The sequence below is a fragment of the Argentina anserina genome, chromosome 3, assembly GCF_933775445.1.
Source record: "Argentina anserina chromosome 3, drPotAnse1.1, whole genome shotgun sequence".
Lineage (NCBI taxonomy): Eukaryota > Viridiplantae > Streptophyta > Magnoliopsida > Rosales > Rosaceae > Argentina > Argentina anserina.
Genome location: NC_065874.1, coordinates 17223793 through 17245670, shown reverse-complemented (window position 1 = coordinate 17245670; position 21878 = coordinate 17223793). Strand labels below are relative to the sequence as shown.

Sequence of the window (21878 nt, the reverse complement as noted above, 5' to 3'; positions counted from 1 at the left end):
TGATGATTGGTGGCGGTCGGTGAACAGTAACACCGCATGAACAGTGGCTGTGAATAGCAACAGTGAATAGTGATCTGTAACAGTAAATGTGAACAGTGCCATGGTAAAACAGTACATGCGAACTGTTTTGTGGTAAAAACAGTGATTAGTAAACAGTGTCATGGTAAAACAGTAACTGTGAACAGTGTTGTGGTAAAAACAGTAACTCTGAACAGTGATTAGTAAACATGAACAGTGTTCCGTGAACAATGTTTTATGAACAACAGTTAGATGTACTGAACTCGTCACCTGATATTTTAAGTATCATTTTCTAAGCATTTATCATGATATTAGGTGACTGACGAAACGAGTGAGGAAATTACTTTCAGGGTCGTGGAAGTTGCACGCAGGAAAGAAGGTGAGTAAAATCTCACATGTTTACGAATCTACCCTTGCGGAGATTCAAGATTTTACAAGAGTTTTTAATATTGAATTACGACATGTATACGATATAGTGGATTACATATATATTGTATAAATGGTAATAAGTACATATATATATAGTTTGCTATATTATATACTGTTATGAATTCATTGGAATTTGTCATTTCGATGACGAGAATTAAATATTGAGCATGTGATTTGATTTTTGTACAATAAGATGTGTGATTATCGTACGTGGTTTTAACATGAGTTTGTTAAAATGTTTTGTCTTCGGACGAGTTTTGTCTTCGGACGAGTTTTTGTCTTCAGACGTGTTTTATGAAATATGACATGTATATGATATAATGGATTATATATATATATTGTATAAATGGTAAATATGTACATATATATATAGTTTGATATATAATATACTGTTATTATTTTATCGTGATTTATGTCATTTTGATGACGAGATTTATATATCGAGCATGTGATTTTGATTTGTACATTATGATGTGAGATTATTGTACGTGATTTTAACATGGAGATTGTTAAAATGTTGATTTGTCTTCGAACTTGATTTTTGGTACAATATGATGTGAGATTATTGTATGTGATTTTAACATTGAGATTGTTAAAATGTTGATTTGTCTTCGGACTTGATTTGGTACAATATGATGTGAGATTATTGTACGTGTTTGGCAAGTCGGAACCTAGCCTTTGGCCGGGCGAAAGTTACGATACAGTTAGAGCTCTAGTCTGTCTACCGGACATCGGGTAGCGAGGAGGTTGCCCGATGTCGGACTTCGGGTAGTGAGGAGGTTGCCTGAAGTCAGACTTAGGGTAGCGAGGAGGTTGCCTGAAGTCAAACGTTGGGTAGTGAGGAGGTTACCCAATGTCGAGCGTTGGGTAGCGAGGAGGTTGCCCAATGCCGACAGTGTACTACGTGAGGCGTAACAAATGTGTACCAGCGCTCATTAGTACCCGTATTATAAATGCATTTGGGTAAACAGAGGGGTTACCCAATTGCTCATGAGTACTTTCATTTTCATATTTTTGGGACAACCAGATGGGCCGTCCATTTACTCATGGGTGCATTTATATTTGTTGATTTGTGGATTCCCGTATATATTGATATGCGAGTTATGTTTTATTTTACTCATACGAGCTGTAAAGCTTATCGGGTTTGTGTTTATAATCCTGGTGCACCAATTCGATGGTGTAGTGGATAACTCTGCAGGTATGGATTTGCGGGAATTGACGGACTGCTCAGAGAACTTGAAGTTATATATTTCCAGCTGGTGCAAGGATGTTGTGTGACTATTTTGTGAGGTTGTTGTGAGGATTATACATTTCCATTTGTTATAATGTTGAATTATAATTTGGTTTGTAATAATCGGTTTGACTGAGTTGTATTTTGAACTCAGAGATGATCCGCTGTGGCATTTTAAATGATTTCGATTCGTTGAGATTGTTTGGTGTTTAACGACTTTGAAATTTTGAGTTTTTATGCTCGAAATTTTAGGGTCGTTACAACCCATATTTTTGAGTGATATTGGGTAACAGATGGGCTACCCATTGTCTGTCGGCGTACTGTATGAGGGGTAACAGATGGGTACTTGGGTCTCATGAGTACCCATGTTTTAAATGATTTTGGATACCCAGATGGATTGCCCAGTCCATGTCGGTGTACTGCATGAGGGGTAACAGATGGGTTGCCTGGGTCTCATGAGTACCCATGTTTTGAGTGATATTAGGTAACCGATGGGTTGCACAATGTCTGTCGGTGTACTGCATGAGGGGTAACAGATGGGTACATGGGTCTCTTGAGTATCCACATTTTAAATGATTTTGGATAACCAGATGGGTTGCCCAGTGTCTCATGATTGCACGTTTTTATATGATATTGGGTAACATATGGGTTGCCCAGTGTCACATGAGTATATTTATCTTTAAATGTTATTTGTCATATTTTCTTTAAATGCGATGTATGTTATACTGTTGGTTTACTCATACGGCTGAAAAGTTTACCGGGTTTGTGTTTATAATCCCGGTGCACCAATTCGATGATGTAAGGGATAGTTCTGTAGGTGGGGATTAGCAGATTCAGAGGGCATACTTTGAAGATTTCCTTCTTGTGTTTTTGGTGAGGATTGAGTGAATTTTACATTTCCATTGGTTATATGCTGAGATATAAACTGGTTATGTATTATTCAAGTCGACTGAGTCGTTTTGTGCACTCAGTTTCGATACACTGTTATTATAAGATGATTTCAATATATTTGAGATTGTTTTAGAATTTTCATGGCTTCGAATTTGAATTTTTATCATTCGAAATTTCGGGGTTGTGATAATATCAACGCATGCCTTAGTGTAGTAGTCGACACTGACAACGTAGAGGATGCATACGGTTCTGTCTTTGACCAAAATCAGTCCTTCATTGGTCAATTCTCCAATTCCTTTGTGAAAAACACATTGAATGTGACAAATCAAAATCTGTCTAATTTTGTATGTCAACTTCAACGAGATCTACAAGATAGCTCACTCCATTAAATATGGTGAAATTAGTACCTTCGAAAGGTCTATGTGTCTACTTTCTAAGGACACCAACCATTTGTTCATAGCTATCGTATTGAGTGAGTTATGGCTATTTTAGCAAAGTATGAGAGTTTTGTCTGGGAATTTGCAAGTCAACTTCGACAGAGCACTGTGAATTTCTCCGGTCAAGTTAGGTTGTGAACTTTATGTCACTGGAAAGCCATATGTGTCTATTTTCCAGAACATTACGGTTCACTAATACCTATTCTGACGAAGAAGTTATGGCTATTTAAGTGAGTGAAGGTCATTCTACCCGAGAATCTGATTTTCATTACAAACTCTTGTTTTGAGTTGTTATGCAATCTTGTTTCCTAAGATCTAAATTGGCTAAGTATAGCATGTATACTCTAAGGATGTTTGGCTAGATTAATGATTAATCATTAGCCTAAGTCTACTTTTGAGAAGCATGTAATGAACGTTGTATATGTTCTTCTTTGTATTCCATGATTATGACACTAATCAGGGGGAGCTACCTCACATGTTGCTAGCAAATGTACATGGTGTGTTGTACTCTTTTTCCCTTCATTCAATCTTTTATTTTTCACCTAAGAGGTTTTTATTTTGCTTGATAAAGTTTTCACCGAGGCAACATTATGTGCACCATACAACCTAGACATGCGACACAAGGGGGAGTGTTCCGAGAGAATTATTATTCTACATTTATGTGTGTCTTAGACTATTTAGGTTTCCTTAATGGAGTAGATTATGTTTTATGTAATAGATATGAATCCCTAATTTTTTGGGATACTCCGTATGTAATACCTATATATAGGCCCCATTATCAATCAATAAAGAGTTACATTTTGTTCCACTACGTTGTTATTATTCTCGCTTCGTTCCTCCTCAAACATCTATTTTTTTCTTTTTCTTTTGAAACGTTGGTGATAGAAATTAAAGCTTATCTGACATATGTTTGAATTCTTATAATTTTTTATTAAAGAAAATAATATTATATTACATCCGGCGAAAAGCTTATACGACCAACTACTCATAGGTCAATAGAAGCAAGTTATAATGCAATTGCGAGCCCGAACTCATTAATCACAACTAGAAACCATTAAAGGTGGCTGATAGAGCGTTCTAAGACGTTTATAATAAACCCTGCAAAATGTCATTGTTAGTATCAAATAGGCAGAGATCGTTCAGTCCAGGGAATTGACGGGAACTCACCACTCATCATGTTAATGAAATAGGAGAGTTTTGAGATTGATTGTTTAACTACTACCGCAAAGAAAATTCTAAATTAATTATATACAAGTGATCGAAAACTTAACACACGAAGCACGCGATTCACTCAAGGTATGTAAGATACGCACACAATGACTAGGGGGCAGCAAGTAGATTCGATATACTCTAAGTCCATCTCAATTTCAATTCTAATTACAGCCCGAAGTGGTTCATCTAATCGTTAAGACTTCACAATTAATTAGAATCAATGAAGCGTCGAATCATATGCTAAAAGTTAAACACAAAGAAGCACATAAGCACAGTAAGCCAAATTCAAGACATGTGAATATGCATGACGTCACTCACCATATTTAAGCATGAAAATTCCTAGAACTATAACTGCCCTAATTAAGTAGCAATGACTGAGACAACGAAGCCTATAACTCAATCAAAGACTACTTTGGTATATGAAATCACAACCCAAGGACAGTCATGGCCGTGACAGCCTCAAGCCTTGATTTAGATGCACGAGCTCAAGGAATTAATCAAAATAAAACCTAAACACATATCGAAACTCTACTACCCTTAGCAATAATACACAAAATCAAATCACAAATAAGAATTTATATAATCTAAACATAAAACCAAGTAAATCTGAAATCATGTTCTTCATATATAAAACCGAAAACAAATTCAAGAATCCTTTAATACAAATTGTATATACTATAGAACTTGAAACTGAAATACAAAGCATGGATGAACACACTTTAAGAACCTTGGAGGATTCGTCAAAGAGTGGTGGAATCAGTTATGGAGGAAGAGAATAGGTGATGCGGTTTGTGGTGGTGATGGATGATGCTTGTTGCTTGCATTTTCTGAAAGTATTTTGGCAAAGGTTCAGCTAGGCTTGGTGTATGAGATGTATTTATTTTCTATGGAAATGAAGTGCTATAAATAGAGGAAAAACCCCTAAGGAGGCTGACCACAAAGTTAAAACCAAATTTGTTTAGGTTTTCTAGATTTTCTCAATTCGGCAGATCTTACCTTCGTGCATTGTGTTCGTCATAACTATCGCTAGAAAATAGCTATTGAGGTGATTCCAATTGCATGAGAAACTAGACTTTCGTAGCTTTATATACATATAATGCGGGCTATTTGACTCATCGTGCGATTTCTTAGGGAATCTGTCAAAGGTGGATGATATGCATTAGCAGAATTCTGATTCTGATAAGGATTTGACTTTAATTGCATATCTTCTTCCTCCTTTAATCCTTTGTTGTTTTGCACGAATTTCCTCATTTGAATTAGAGAGGCGGCTCTCTCGCTCTTATCTTATTGGCAGCCTTCTTTGACTCCCTCTTTTTTCATTTGCTGCACCTTCATTTCATCTCCTTCTTTTTAGCTGTGCATTATCCTTCAATGACTCCTTCATGCCGTGATTCTTCATTTAATTCTCATTGATTATCTCCAAGGGTAGCACGGAATAGGACTCCTTAATTCTAGCTACATTATCTCTTCTTTAAAACATGAAAATAAGAAAAGAAATAAATAAAGAAAATATAATACATTAAGATAAATTTGTCCTAATCTAGACAATTGTTTTCTTAAAAAGACACATATGAAATAAATAAGCTCATTTAGAATAGGAAAGTTTCCATTTCACAATAGGGAACTTGCTCAAACAAGTAAGTTACTAGAATATGAAAGTTCAATTAGGAAAGTTATAGAATAAGAGTTTCGGTTCAAGTAAGACTTTCCCAATTTGTATGTTTCCTAGCCCAAAAATGACTTCCAATGCAAATAGGATTCTTAACATGTCACAATTGTTACAGAAACGTCGAATAATGAAGACTCCGAATTCAACTAGGTTTACTAATTCAACGGTTAATCCTACTCTAAATTGGACTCTCGACAATTTATGTATTTTCAGCTTATTTTATCACCGAAATGCAACCAACGTCATCCTAGACTCCTAACTCGACTCAATGACTCGATATTACAAAAATAAGAACTAAGCAAAATACAAATGGAGGTAAAAACATGTTAAGAACGTCGCACAAAGTGCTCCTATCAACTACTTCACACTTGGTTTTTGCTAGTTCCTTAGCAAAACTAAACAAAACAAAGACTACAATTACAAAAACACTATTGCCCCTGAGTGATTGTCTCTGAATCTCAAAAAACATAGCTTTCAAGTTTTAAGCATTTGAATGTAAGTACATAAAATCCAAACTTCATAAACATGCTTCATGGTATGAATAAGTCAGAAATGATAAAATAAGCATTTAACAAGTTTTAGTCAAGTTCAATCCTCCTCACAAGGTATACTCTCTTCTTTTCACTCAGATTCATGGCTATATTTTACACACACGTATATGCAAGAGAATAGATAGTAAGACCACAAGTAGCTTGCATGAAATCGCAACCCAAAGACAACAATGACTGAGGTGAATCCATTTGCATGAGAAACTAGACTTATGTAGCTTTCTATCCATATATCACATGCTATTTGACTCATCGTGAGCTGCCTTAGGGAATCTGTCAAAAGTGGATGACGTGCACTCGCAGAATTCTGATTCTGATAAGGATTCGACTTTAATTGCATATCTTCTTCCTCCTTCAATCATTTGTTGTTTGCACGAATTTCCTTATTTGAATTAGGGAGGTAGCTCTCTGTCTTATCTCATTGGCAGCATTCTTTGAATTAGGGAGGCAGCCTTCTTTGACTCCCTCTTTCTTCATTTGTTGCAACTTCATTTCCTCTCCTTCTTTTGAGTTGTGCATTATCCTTCAATGACTCCTTCATGCCATGATTCTTCATTTAATTCTCCTTGATTATCTCCAAGGGTAGCAAGAAATAAGATTCCTTAATTCTAGCTACATTATCTCTTCTTTAAAACTTGAAAATAAGAAAAGAAATGAATAAAGACAAGATAATACATTAAGATAAACTTGTCATAATCTAGACAATTGTTGTCTTAAAAAGACACATGAAATAAATAAGCTCATTTAGATTAGGAAAGTTTCCATTTCACAATAGGGAACTTGCTCAAACAAGTAGGAAAGTTACAGAATAAGAGTTTCGGTTTAAGTAGGACTTTTCCAATTGGTACGTTTCCTAGCTCAAAAAGGACTCCCAATGCAAATAGGATTCTTAACATATCACAATTGTTACAGAAACGTCGAATAATGAAGACTCCTGAGGATCGAACATTCCTGATGAGAATGTTGCTATATTATATGAAGGACCTCGCTTTGATCTCAATAAAAAGGATGTGTAGTGATTTTTTTCGCGTACAGATACCCCCACCTCCACCTCCACCTATGTAGTCAACAGGCCGGGCCGGGACCAGCCCATCCTTAGCGGGCTTGAATAAGACCGGGACATGCTTTGTTCCTTATCTTAGGATCCAAGCCTGCCCATGTATGATGGGCCTTACATGCTTTTTTGGGCCGGCCCTACGAGACTTTATTTTCAAAAAATCATAATAATCAAACAATAAATTTCACATGTGATATACACAGATATAATTAATTATTTTTTTCACAATCATACAAAGATAATAATACATCAATGTCAACAATCACATGAATAACATTGCTCACTAATTATGCAAGAAGGTCAACAATGTAAACATTAAATCTAGTAATATAACTAAATTTTGTTCTTAGTAATGTGGTGACGGAGAAGTCATGTATCAAATTTCTAGTCATGAGTCAAGAGTGTATATTAATTTAACATATAATTATATATATATATTAGTTTAAATATATATAACTAAATCTATATATTATTAATCAGCTTATATATATATATATGTTACTGTGTATGAGTATATGTATATATATATACTAATTGGTGGGCTTTTGCAGGCCGGGCTTCGCAAGTTTATAGGTTGGGCTTATAGGCCGGGCTGGGATTCTCATCCCTAAATCAAGTTTGACCCTCTACCCATCAGGCCGAGCCTATAACGGGTTTTCTGCGAGCTGGGCCAGGCTAGCGGGCCTCAATCGGCCCACTTGATCTGTGGTTTAATGATAAAGCCCACTTGAGAATACTTCCAATTAAGGGTTAGCAATGGGCCCCGCCCGGCTCACTACAACCACGCTCGGGCCAGGCCGGGCCTCGATGTCTTTTTCAAACTTTAGGGCCGGACCGAGATTGTTGATATAATCAAGGCTCTACCCATGGGCTCGGGCCTTATGAGCTTTTTCGAGGCTGGATTTTTTAAATGGACCGGGCCGGGTTCATTATATTTATGTGTAATGTATATTTAAAAAAATATAAAAAATAGGATATGTTAATTCTTTAACCAAATATAATATAAAAATAAGTAATATAACTAAATAATTTAACTAATTAACATATATAATAAATAAATACATATAAATTATTAATTTTAAAAATGAATTGACTTTAAACATGCTTTGTAGAGTTGGACCGAGACTGTAAACTCTCGGCATTTGCCTAACCTTATACCCATGGGCCAAATGATTATCCTTACTAGTTGTTACAGTTGTATCATGTCTAATACTTTGTCGTGAAAAGAACTTTACTACCTCTGCGAAGATATCATCTTCAAAGTGGTTTACCACTTTAAACAAGTGAGAGGGGTTTAATTGCCAATTTGAACGTAACACAATTTTCCTTAGGTAATTATAAGAAAATACACGACCCACTTTTCTGCATATATCTATTTATTATGACCTTTTCAAAAACGTTTTTGCATTAACACACTCCAAGGTCACATCAAAAGACTTATCATTGCTTGTAGGTCGCGTATGTACGACGTGCAACTCCACGATACAATCTTAACGGTCTAAATGCATTGACCACGATGTTCTTGTATCAAAGTTATTTGTTTTAAATATCAATCTTTTATAGACTTATCATTGACCACGTTTTAACTATCTACACTAGGAATCACCACCCTCTATGTATGTGGGCAAATGAAGTGGGGAGTTATCTTTAAAGAGTTTTTTTAATGTTTATTTATTCTAATTTTTATTTTTACTTTTTTATCCCTGAATTATATATTTTTATTTTCAAATAACATACGGTGAAAAGTATTTTAATAATATAAATTATGTGTGTATGTATACGCTCTGGCTTTTTAATTGCAAACTAAAAATCTTTGTGTTTTAAGCGTTTTGTCCATTATGAATTGGGAGCTCCAAATCCGTAATTACACCATGCCCTTTTATAGAAGACTCACAAGGAGTGAAGATGCAGTGCACTCTCTCAATCTTCTTCGTCTTCGATTTGGAACCTGAGGCTACCCTCGCTTCAATTGGTTACACTCACCTTAAACTTTAAACCTCTGAAACACACCCATCTCATGTTCTTCAATCATATATATACTCCCGTCTCTCTGCACATAGTTACAAAACTCAACTGCTGCTCTTCATTTCAGGTTGGTGGGTTTCCAACTTGATTCTCCCTTGAATCAATTGCTATTGATTGAATTTCAACTTGATAAAATATGATATTAATCCTGTTACCCAATATATATGCAATTATTATTTGAATTATGTTTCATTTATTGAAAGTTGAACTGAATATGATGTTGATTTCTTATGCATGTGGTTATCTGATTGAATTAAGGTTCATATGAAGCAGGGTTTTGAAGTGAACTTAGGTTAATGATGAGTATAGGCAGATGAGTGGCTTTGTGTCTCTGAGGTCCGTGATGGTCACTTTAAACCAATGCCACAAGTTTATGTTCGTCCATCGCTACCGCCTTGATTTTAGAACCAAACCCACTTCAGTTATCAATCTTCGCAAGGTAGTCACTCTTGCTTTCGTACTTCTTCCGGGTAGGAAAGGAATAGAATGCTGTGCCTGGATTTTGTTTTGGGTTTTTCTGGTTTTGTTGTTTTTGATGTTATGAATATCTGCAGCGCTTTCGTGGGAGTATGATTAGTTTGAGCTTGGCGGAGAATAGTAATGCAGCCGGTGCTCATGTGGTGGATGATGATATAGTTCATGAAAATGAAGGTCTTCCAAAGGTGACTGATGTATTGCATTCGATGGAAGCACATAACGTTCGTGCAAATTCTCAGACATATATTTGGCTTTTGAAAGGGTGCTTGAGTTCTGGGTGTTTGTTAGATGCTTGGAAACATCATGCGAGTATATTGAAGTTGGGTTTTAGCGGAGAAAATGAAATAGGTGACTTGCTTGTCAATGTTTATCTTGCCAATGGTGATTTGTGCAGTGCAGAAAAGGTATTTGATGATCTACCATACAGAAGTTTGTTTTCATGGTGTAGCATAATTCATGGGTTTCTTGCAAAGAAGTTGACCGACCAAGTGTTAGGATTCTTTTCGAGAATGATAGCAGAAAATGTGCATCCTGATGTGACCACATTTGCAGGAGTTTTAAGGGCATGTGGCGGTGGTAATGCCAGTATCCAATATGTGAAACAGATTCATGCTAGGATTATCCGCCTTGGTTTTGGTACTAGATTACTTCTATGTAATCCTTTAATCGATTTGTATGCCAAGAACGGTTTTGTGGATTCTGCGAAAAAGGTCTTTGATAAATTGTGTAATAGGGATAGTGTTTCCTGGGTGGCTATAATTTCTGGCTTATCGCGGAATGGACACGAAGAAGAAGCTGTTCTCTTATTCATCCAGATGCATACTTTAGGTATATTCCCAACTCCTTATGTATTCTCGAGTGTGATTAGTGCCTGTGCAAAAATAAAGTTATTCGAACTGGGTGAGCAGCTGCACTGCCTTATTTTCAAGGGAGGATTTTCCTGTGAAACATATGTATGCAATGCTCTTGTAACAGTATATTCCCGTTCAAGGAACTTCATATCTGCTGAACAAGTTTTCAATACAATGCGGCACAGGGATGGAGTATCATATAACTCATTGATATCTGGGTTAGCTCAGTGTGGATTTTATGATAGAGCCTTGGAACTGTTCAAGGAAATGCAGCGTGACCGTATGGAACCTGACTGTGTAACAATTGCTAGTCTTCTAAGTGCCTGTGCATCAGTTGGTTCTCTGTGTAAGGGCCAACAGCTTCACTCATATGCAATTAAAGCAGGAATGTCATCAGATATTATCCTAGAAGGGTCTGTGCTTGATCTTTATGTGAAATGCTCAGACTTGCAAACTGCCCATGAATATTTCCTTACAACGGAGACAGAAAATGTTGTCCTGTGGAATGTGATGCTAGTTGCTTATGGACAGCTAGATGACCTGGACGAATCATTTCATATTTTCAAACAAATGCTTGTTGAGGGTATGGTCCCTAATCAATATACCTATCCGAGTATTTTGAGAACCTGTACCTCTGTTGGAGCTCTTAATTTAGGAGAAATGGTTCATACTCAAGCCATAAAAACTGGCTTTCAATTTAATGCATATGTCTGTAGCGTGCTTATTGATATGTATGCTAAGCATGGAAAACTGGATACTGCCCTAGGAATACTCAGAAGACTCACTGAGGATGATGTTGTATCATGGACAGCTATGATATCAGGTTATGCACAACATGATTTGTTTGCTGAAGCTCTTTTACTGTTTGATGAAATGCAAACCCGAGGGATTCGAGCTGACAATATAGGATTGTCAAGTGCAATTAGTTCATGTGCTGGTATGCAAGCACTCAATCAAGGTAGACAGATTCATGCTCAGGCCTGCATCTTGGGTTATTCGAATGATCTTTCTGTAGGCAATGCACTCGTTTCCCTTTATGCTAGGTGTGGTAGAATATGGGAAGCTTACCAAGCATTTGAGAGAATTAATGCGAGAGATGATGTATCATGGAATAGACTGATATCAGCGTTTGGACAGAGTGGTTATTGTGAGGAAGCACTGCAGGTATTTTCTCAGATGCATCGAGCAGGAGTAGAAGCTAACATGTTTACATTTGGCTCTGCAGTCAGCGCTGCTGCTAATTTAGCAAATATAAAACAAGGAGGGCAGATTCATGCTTTGGTGATAAAAACTGGAAATAATTCAGAACTCGAGGTTTCCAATGCTCTAATCACATTATACTCAAAGTGCGGTAGCGTTGATGATGCGAAGAGGGAGTTTATCGAAATGCCTGTAAAAAATGAAATTTCATGGAATGCCATGATCACTGGCTATTCTCAGCATGGGCATGGTGTTGAAGCACTACATCTATTTGAGCAGATGAAACAACTTGGTGTGGTGCCAAGCCATGTGACATTTGTGGGAGTGCTTTCAGCTTGTAGCCATGTAGGCTTGGTAAGTGAAGGGCTTGCCTACTTTGAATCCATGAGCAAAGAGCATGGACTAGTTCCCAAACCTGAGCATTATGCTTGTGTTGTTGATCTTCTTAGTCGAGCTGGATCTTTGAGCAGTGCAATCGAATTCATAACCGAGATGCCAGTAAAACCAGATTCCTTGATTTGGAGGACTCTCTTAAGTGCTTGTATAGCTAAGAAGAACACAGAAATTGGGGAGGTTGCTGCCCGTAATCTTCTAGAACTCGAACCTGAAGACTCAGCGACTTACGTTCTCATATCAAACATGTATGCCATGGTAGGAATGTGGAGTTATAGGGATCAGGCAAGGCAATTAATGAAGGAAAGGGGTGTGAATAAAGAGCCTGGCCGCAGTTGGATTGAGGTAAAGAATTCCGTTCATGCATTCTATGTTGGTGACCGGCTGCATCCACTGGCCGAGAAGATATATGAATTCTTAGGGGATTTGAATGAGCGGGCAGCTGAAATTGGTTATGTAGAGGACCGGAATCAGCTTTGGAATGACATGGAACAACAGCAGAAAGATCCAACAGTGTACATTCATAGTGAGAAACTAGCAATTACGTTTGGTCTCATTACCCTATCTGATAGGATTCCCATACGTGTAATTAAGAATCTTCGTGTTTGTAATGATTGCCATAACTGGATCAAGCATACGTCGAAGATCTCAAATAGAACTATCATAGTACGAGATGCTTATCGATTTCATCATTTCAAAGATGGAGTTTGCTCATGTAATGATTACTGGTAAGGATGTTGTAAACTAGTGACCTAATTGAATTGATCTTACATAGAAAATGCTTCTTGAACATGAGGTTTCCTACGGTGCCCCAGCTATTCACTATCTATGTTCTTGTTTGCTTGAAAATATTGATAATCAAGCATATTATATTGAACTGCACATACCATTGTAGGCATGGACTTCGTCTGCAGTTTGAAACTATAGTATGATGTTCTTCTCTGATCTAATCATGTAATTCGTAAATCCATATGCAGAGATCGTAACGAGAAAGTTACGTTTCTCATGTCCACGATTTCCATATCTAGGACTTGTGCCTCGTCTCTACATTTTCAGGGGCAAAATTGAAATATTTTTTCTGCGAACTTTCTACAAAAGAAAATAAAATAAAGGGTAGATGTGTCAATTTGACTAATCACTGGCAGAAGATATTCCGGGAGGGAAACTAAGCATAACATGTGGTAGCGCTTATTTGCGTCGACTCCTTTTATTTCTTTCCAGTTTTGATTTCTTGACACTCTCACTTTGATCATGGCAAGGTTAGCTGCACAAGCAAATTTCAAGTCGCTCTTCAATGGCGAGGGAGCCCCATCTCCCGGATCCGGGTCGGACCCAAAAGTCCCATATAGCTGCATGTTCACTCTCCCATCATTCAAACCCCAAAAGCGCAGGCTCACGTCATTTGACTCCACCAGGCTTTACTCATCCTCTTCTTCTTCTTCTTCTTCTTCTTCCAACAAGACCAGGCGCCACAATGCCGAGGTTCGCTTGTTTTTCGGGGACGAGGTGGCTGTCCATGGTGACAACAACGTTGGAGTTGGTGGAGGTGATGATCATGATGTTGATAATGATGAGTTTGAGAGAGATGAGCTGTCCTGTTTCAGAGGTCTCGTTTTGGATATCTCGTACAGGTCGGTGATCGGGACTTCCTCTTTGTTCTGTTTTGTTTTCTTTCTTTTGCTGATTTATGATACCATGTTTGTTGGTTGATGTGGGTAAGTACGTAGATGAGTTTGATTGTGTCTCAAAATGGAACATTTAGTGTTAATAGTTCAACTGAGGATACTGCAGGAGTTTAAGTAATGTGATTCTTACTTGTTTTCTGAACTGGGCATGTTTGATTTTTATGCTTTGAGTTTAAAAAAATAACAAATTGGAGATTTGGCATTCTAGTAGTAATGGTCATTGGAGTCACATCTTTTTGACAAATCAGTTTCCGAGCCTTGTGATCAAAAGGAAATGAACTTGATGGACTAAGTGACTCACATTTTGACTGTTGGAGAAGTGTAGTAGTGATGCTTCATTTTTGTATGTTATTTCACTTTTCCTATCTACCTGATAAAGTAAATTTCAGGAAACATGACTAGTTATAACAAGTATCAATTAATCATTAGGTGTTCCTATAACAAGTATCTGTACGATATGGGTAGTATTTCTTTTTCCCCTCTAGTTATCACATGGATGTAATTTCCTGTAGGACCATAAAGTTGCATAACTTGCCTCTGATTTCATAGTACTTTGAGCTGTGAGGGAAAATTTGGAGCGGCTTTTATTTGTTTTCGGTTGGAATTCAAGTCATGAGCAGCATTTTAGGATTTCAAGTTCTCTAGTATTATTCCCCATACTCCCTCAGAACTATTCTATCACTTAAGATTTGCTAGCTCATAGTAATTACTACACTATTTCTTCTGCTATTTCATCTACTTGCTTGTTTTCTTTTCCCTTCGTAATTCTGTTTGGTTTACAATGGCAGGCCAATTAATGTGGTCTGCTGGAAACGTGCTATTTGTTTGGAATTCATGGATAAGGTGGGACTTCCATGCCTCACTTGCTCAGTTTACATACTCTTAGTATGCTACAAGCGCCTAAAAAGGATAATTTTATAGTTGAAATTATAACAGTGAAATTGTAAAACCGTATCATAAACCTCAAAAATATAATTACCTTCAATGGTCAGAAGCTATAATCGTATCATGCGTTATTGAAATTCTTTTTCTTAACTTGGGTTCAATTCTTTTATTGTACAAGGCGGATGTTCTAGAATACTATGATCAGACTGTTAGTTCCCCAAGTGGATCCTTCTACATACCGGCTGTTTTAAGGGTATGTTATCATTTTACAATGCTTTTTCTTGAGATTGACATCATGGATCCTGGATTGCTAGTTGTTTTATACTATGTCCTGTTCTCTCTGACAACAGTCTTCACTTTTTCATTTCAATTCCATTTGGACTTATAAATTCACCTTTTTGTTCCAGGTTCCCCATCTACTGCAGGTTGTGAAGAGAAGAAGAATTAAGTGCAATCTTGGTCGTAAAAATATACTTTGTCGGGACAGTTTCACTTGTCAGTAAGTATACATTTTGTGGCTACTTTGATTATTTACCCTGCTTATTGTAAGATGGGAATCGGTTAAGAACTTGCATCTCAGGGGAAAGTAAGTAAGCGATGCAGCTTATTTTAGCTTATATAGTCTTATGTGGACTTGTGGTCGTAAGAAAGACCTGGAACTGAATCGCACCTTTTCTGACAGTGGGAGTTTCGGTAGAATTGTGAGGTTATTTCTATATAGCCTTAAAAAAAACTAAAAGACATAACAGAAAACAATGAAGTATGATAGGTTGTTAATGATGCTTTAGCCAGAGATATTTGCTACATGATGTGTAATCTTGAACTTAGGAGTTCTGAAATTTCTGAAAATAGCTTATAAAAAGCAGCACGCTACATCTCATGACAACATAGGTCTTTCCAATTATGTTCACCCTAATATGTGAGGGCATTTTCCAGTTTAGTTCATTTTCTCAGCTAATTTGATGAGGCCTCTGGCTCTGAAGGCATACGATTACTTCTGATGGATAAACAATGTATATAAGCTGAATAAACCATGGAAAGCATAGGCAGAGAACCTGGTCAGTTAATGCTTTCATAGTTATAATGAAACGAGCATGATTCTTGTAGATATGGAAGTATTTTTGCTAAAGAGTTTCCCTTGAACTAGCCAGCACGACAGAATCTATGAACCAGGGACCATCTGCAGCAACTACTTATTCTCTTTGGAGTTCTAAAGGAGATATGACTTAAAAACATATATGATAATCAAATTATACGCGCCTGATTAATACATTGGTTAATGGTGTTTAGAGTGAATAGTACAAATTTATGCAATACATTTCTTAATTGGCATCTTTCTTTTACATACATCTAAGCACCATCAATTTATGACTTTAAAGTTTAAATGACATCTCTAGTTGTATTGTATCATGCGAAGTTTTAAGTGGAAATGTGGAACCAAAAGGTCAAGCTGGTGTTATATTAAGCTCTAAGTTCCAACAGAGGTCAAGCTATTAGGCTGGCTCCTGGTGAAGTGAACTGACATTTTTTTCAAGAAGATCGCTTGTGATCGCTGGTCGCCTGCAAATTGAAGGAAGATAGTTTATTTGTACATCGTAAAGTTGCTTCACTTACTAGGCATGAATTATTTAGGAAGGATGGGGTTAGTTGGGGAATTTCGGGAGCAAGTCCTGCCCAACTAACCAGCTCTGTTTAGGGACTTCTGATAAAATTGGAACCATAATTAGGTTTGTACTGTGTGCATGCATCTTTCACAATGCAATTAGTTTGAAACAGATTGAAAAACATAAATGAATAACCACTGATTTTTCCCAGGATATCTAGATAACCTGGATTTTTCACTGTGGTATGACAGGAAGTCCATAGATCAGACTCAGTGATCTGTTGATTTGACTGTCACCAATAAAGAAATTTCATTAGCCAAACTTCTGAATAAATGTGTTATCTTCAGCAAGGGTCATTCATTTAGCTAAATTCTGAATACTTATTTTGTATGGTTATTCTGGAATAGGTACTGCTCTTCACGCGAAAACTTGACTATTGACCATGTTATACCAATTGCAAGAGGTGGAGAATGGAAGTGGGATAATCTGGTAAGAGTGTACGCCAACCAATTACATTTAAGATTAAATTTATTATATGATGCATTAATGGTTATCTTATGTAATGGAGCCTAGGCTCTGCCTCCTAAAAAAATGGTTATCTTATGTATCATAGTGGTGCTTAATTAATCCTTTGAAATCCGTACTGAGTTACTGTTACTAGCATATTGTTGAAGCTGGGATGGCATATTAAATTATACTGAGAAACTTTAGTGGCTTTAATAAGACAGATTCCAGCAGAGTATAGTTCAATTAACAGTTGAGGTATGGTGCCTGATCAATTGTTTCACCGTACAGCTATATCATGTGATATATCAGATGTGATTGGGAAAAAAGAGTTGGATGGTGTAAACATTCATTATTTTTTATATTCCTTGTTCTTAGAAGATCATTAACCAGGAGAAGTGTCACTTTGCAATATGGGAGATGGTGAATTGGATTCTCAAAAAAAAAAAAAAAACACAAGTCTAACACAATTTGTCCTTACGAAATAGCATTCTCTGCAAATACTTGGGTAATGGTGTTTGATAATGCAGTCTTCCTGTTGATACATTATAGGTTACTGCCTGTGCAAAATGCAACTCAAAGAAAGGGCAGAAGACATTGGAGGAAGCAAGTATGAAGCTGATGAAAATTCCCAAGGTATAACTGATAGATCAGATTATCAGAAATAGAGAAGGCACTATGTGTTTCTCTCACTAATTAATACTGACACAATGACGTACACTTGATCTTGCAGGCTCCAAAAGACTTTGACATAGTTGCCATACCACTAACAAATGCAGCAGTAAGAATGCTAAGAATGAGAAAAGGAACTCCAGAAGAGTGGCTCCAGTATCTACCGAACCCTTCTTCAATGCCATAACAACAATAGATTGTTATCAAATGTACTTGCTCATTCTTGGTGCTGAAGTCTCCTAAGAGCACTTCAACATTCTATTGATAGCATTGCCTAATGGACATTATGTATAGTAACTACATGTCTGACTTTGTATTAACAGCCAATGTCATTTTCGTGTATAGTAACTTGTTGATAAAGGAATTAAAAGTTGTACACTTGCAGATATATTTTAGAAACAATAATCTTACTGAATATAAGATTTTCCTCTATGTTCGAGCTATATGGAATCGATTAACATTATCTGAGGAAACCAGATGCAGAATCTGCTAGCTTGTGATGAAGAATGATTTATATTCATATAACAATATATTCAGTATCTACTCAGAAATATTCTATCCAACACTAGTACGAGGCAGGGTTCAGGAAAATTTGAGGCATGACTCATGACAAAGTGGATCTAAAAATATTAGAAAAACTGATAAAGCATTTAGTGTAGCTTACTTAGACTTTGAGTGCAGTCCTGGTGTTTTTGAATATTGGTGTACTTGTCCTCTTATGTTTGCTTAAACCTGATAAATACAGAGAATAAACTTCAGTACTGGGAAGTGTATGTATACAAGCTTTTTCTCGCATTCTATCTCCCTGTCTGCAAATGTCGGCTTATAATATCTGGACATATTACAAGCTAAACTCACTAAGCATGAAACGTTAACCTTTTTGCTCTATGAGATTTGCAGTTCTGCACTATTTCTAGCTAGGTCCTCTTTCTCAAGTCTGCGTTCTTCTAGCTCATTTTCACCTAAATCTGGATTCAAAAACTTTACAGAATGGTAAATGGAACATTATCCAGTTATACATTGCATACCTGAAACGTTAATGTACTCACCCTTCCTTATAGCTCCCTCTTCTGACTCTAGCTTAATAGACATACCATTCATTTGCTGACTCGAACCATCAAAAGCTACTGCACAAGCAAAGACTTTTCCTTCAAATAGAGAGCAAATTTTTCCATGGAAATAAAGCTCTCCTGTGTATGAGTAATGAGTTTGGCAAATAAATGCTTGTTCAAAACCGCAAAACTAAAAGGAAAGAAAGCCGATAATAATCATATAGTAGCTGATGAGAGCCAGATACAGAGTTAGAGACACAAAGCTTCCTCGATCATTATGAGGATTAAGCACAAATGTGTTGCAATAAATCTAGAAGTTCTGATTCAAGTTTCTTGAAATAAACAGTTAATACTTAATACATACTCATTATCAACAAAACTACAGCTATTTTTCAGCAGTCGGTCATATTAAAGAGCCACAATCTTTTTTGATCCAGATTTGTACCATTGCGAGAATTTACAATCATCCTCGAACAAGAAATCATAATCAATATCTATGGTACATGCCTCTTCAGTTGCATCATTTTCCGGGACTTGCGTTACTGTAGAAATATCAACAGCAGGAGACCACTCAGATTCAGTACTAATCGTTGGCTGCTTCAATAGCTTATGGCACATGATAGTGTCTTGGAAATTCCACAGTTTATACTTCAGCAAGCTCAAAGTCTCGTCTGTTGTCATCTTCGAAAACCCAAGTCTAGTCCAAGCCTCCAGTGAATTTTGAGCAGAAGGCAAAACCAGCTTCTCAACTCCCAACTTCCTCAGCTGTTTCTCTAGTTCACTCATCAAAATCCGACACATACCAAGTCTCCTGTGCTTAAACTTAGTCCCCACAAGCGGCACTTCCCCCAGCTTGCTGTAAACCCTCACCGTAGCAGCACTAATCACCTCCTCATTCCTCTCCAAAACCGCAGTGTAAAACCCTCGAAACCTCTTCTGCCTAATGAAAATCACATCATGAGCAACATCACTCTTCGTGCAAGGATCCACACTCGGCTCAAAACACTCGAGCATCACCTCCACAGCCAATTTATGCTGCCTGCAGTTCTTGGTTAAATTATCCACATCATAAGCTGAAGCAGACTTAAGCAAAGTCCAAGTGAGGTTATCCTCACCAACCACAATCACCTTCCCCAAAATGTTATCAACCCCCAAATACACATCTTCACATTTCCAACTACAAAACAGCTTCCCATCCACACCCACCTTAGCTTCCCTTAACTCTCCCACACACCCAATATGACACCTCTGCCTGCATTGCTCACACACAACATGATCCTCCAATATTCCGACACCGCAAACCCCGCAGCAGCAAGAAGGACAGAACCAATCCCCATCTCCCACCTCACCCAAACCAACACACCCTATATGATAAGCAGAGGGACACCTATCACAGAGAATCAACTCGCCTCCATAACAACACACACTGCACTCATCGTGGTTCTTGTCATCACTAGACCTCATCTCAACATCCCCATTACTCCTACTCCTCTTCTTCTCATCTCTCAATCTCTTCAAATCCGCAAGAACCTTGCCCCTTTTCGGCTTCGAACTCCGACCCGGCTCTTCTAACTTCTTCCTCTTTGGTGGTCTCCTAGGCTTACCAGGAGAAGACGCTACTTTCAAGTCGTCGCCGTCATCAACAATAGGCGGGGCGGCCTTAGGGTTTAGGGTCGGCAATCCTTTGTTGGCTTCTTGGGCTTCTTCAACGCAGGCCTTGCAGGCCGTCCGAAGAGAGTAGAAGACTTTTCCGGTGGGGGATTGGTAGCGCAACTCCATCTTGTCGTTGGACTTGTGCTTGTACCAGAACTTCCAACCCAATGCGGAGAGGTGGCCTCTGGCCTTTTCGGTCAGATCAGAGAGGCTGATCTTGCCGACGGTGTTGGCCCATTGGTGAATTGCTTCCGGGCAGAGTTGGGGTTTGACGAACAGAGGAGGAGAGGCGGCGTCGCGCTTCTTGTTCTTGTTCTTCATGTTTCTTGGTTTCTTGGCGACGAAGCCTAAAACACGGGAATTGGGGCGAGCGGTGGAGCTGGGTGTTTCAGAGTGAACCGACTTGGTGGTGTTTCCGAATATATAGGCAGCTAGAATGAGTCCTATTTCGTTGGGGGTTAAGATTTTAGGAAATATTTTAAGTTTATTTAAAAGAGTGTCACTTGTACGGTTGCTTAGTATCGACAATGGTCTAAATATCGTTAATCGGTATCGTATTGGTTAAGAGATATATCGATATATATATATATATATATCAATTTTATCTGATTTATTTATTTTAAATAAAATTTATAAAATTATATTTCAAAATTTACCAAATAAACTAAAGAAATGATACTAAAGAAAATAAATACTTAATTTTTTGATAATTAAAATACACAAATGACACCTAATAATAAATATAAGTGTTTAAAAATGATTTTTTAGGCTCGAAATTCATTATATATATTTAAAAAAAAACAAAATATATAAAAATTAGAAATATATAAATAAAACAAAATACAATTTTTTTTAAAAGAGGAAATAAATATTTAAAATTAAAAAATTAAAACAAAATCAGAGTTTGACCAATATTTAACCGATATATCAGAGTTTGTCCGATATTTGATCGTAAATCGATATATTCAACAAATATGGGTGATATCGTATCATTTTTTAAATATCACCGATATACTCAATATTTAAAACAGAGGCTGAGTTGCACTAAAAGAGATATTATTTATAAGTCAACCCGATACTTGGCCTAGTGTTTTTTAATAAAATTTGTTCTTTTTCATTGGCGTGTAATAAAGAGAATTATAAATTTATAATTGAACCTCAATACTCGGCATGACCGAGCGTCTTGGCTTTGATTGATATTTTGTACCAAGTTGTCCAATCTGTGTTATCTTGGTTTCTCTATTCGTTTGAGTTTTTCTTTTTTATCCGATTTGTTGCTGTGTAGTTAAGAGAATTATAAATTTCTAATTGAACTTGATACTCAACTTGCGATCGACCGAGTTTCTTGGCTCTTATTGGCATTTGTACGGAGCTGTCAATTTGTG

At 37.1% G+C, this 21878-nt stretch overlaps 3 protein-coding genes across 3 annotated transcripts; 2 read left to right on the top strand and 1 right to left on the bottom strand.

Moving 5' to 3' along the window:
* The first annotated feature begins 9440 nt into the window (after positions 1-9440).
* On the top strand, positions 9441-13188 carry LOC126788972 (pentatricopeptide repeat-containing protein At4g13650). Its single transcript, XM_050515009.1, has 3 exons — positions 9441-9584; positions 9791-9956; positions 10072-13188. The coding sequence occupies exons 2-3, from the start codon at positions 9831-9833 to the stop codon at positions 13168-13170; spliced, it is 3225 nt and encodes a 1074-aa protein (XP_050370966.1). The 5' UTR covers positions 9441-9584; positions 9791-9830; the 3' UTR covers positions 13171-13188.
* A 497-nt stretch (positions 13189-13685) lies between these two features.
* On the top strand, positions 13686-18167 carry LOC126788992 (uncharacterized). The gene is made up of 7 exons (XM_050515035.1): positions 13686-14069; positions 14912-14966; positions 15187-15261; positions 15416-15507; positions 17020-17101; positions 17669-17752; positions 17850-18167. The coding sequence occupies exons 1-7, from the start codon at positions 13690-13692 to the stop codon at positions 17973-17975; spliced, it is 894 nt and encodes a 297-aa protein (XP_050370992.1). The 5' UTR covers positions 13686-13689; the 3' UTR covers positions 17976-18167.
* Positions 18168-19248: 1081 nt separating this feature from the next.
* On the bottom strand, positions 19249-20836 carry LOC126787181 (increased DNA methylation 1-like). Its single transcript, XM_050513104.1, has one exon. The coding sequence runs from the start codon at positions 20812-20814 to the stop codon at positions 19249-19251; it is 1566 nt and encodes a 521-aa protein (XP_050369061.1). The 5' UTR covers positions 20815-20836.
* Positions 20837-21878: the final 1042 nt, after the last annotated feature.

Excerpts from the sequence above, each read along its gene's own strand:
- LOC126788992 (XM_050515035.1), top strand. The coding sequence starts at position 13,690 with ATGGCAAGGTTAGCTGCACAAGCAAATTTCAAGTCGCTCTTCAATGGC. Across the intron at positions 15,262-15,415 it reads ACATACCGGCTGTTTTAAGG|GTTCCCCATCTACTGCAGGT; the intron begins GTATGTTATCAT and ends TTTTTGTTCCAG. Across the intron at positions 17,102-17,668 it reads AATGGAAGTGGGATAATCTG|GTTACTGCCTGTGCAAAATG; the intron begins GTAAGAGTGTAC and ends GATACATTATAG.
- LOC126787181 (XM_050513104.1), bottom strand. The coding sequence starts at position 20,814 with ATGAAGAACAAGAACAAGAAGCGCGACGCCGCCTCTCCTCCTCTGTTC.
- LOC126788972 (XM_050515009.1), top strand. The coding sequence starts at position 9,831 with ATGAGTGGCTTTGTGTCTCTGAGGTCCGTGATGGTCACTTTAAACCAA. Across the intron at positions 9,957-10,071 it reads CAGTTATCAATCTTCGCAAG|CGCTTTCGTGGGAGTATGAT; the intron begins GTAGTCACTCTT and ends GAATATCTGCAG.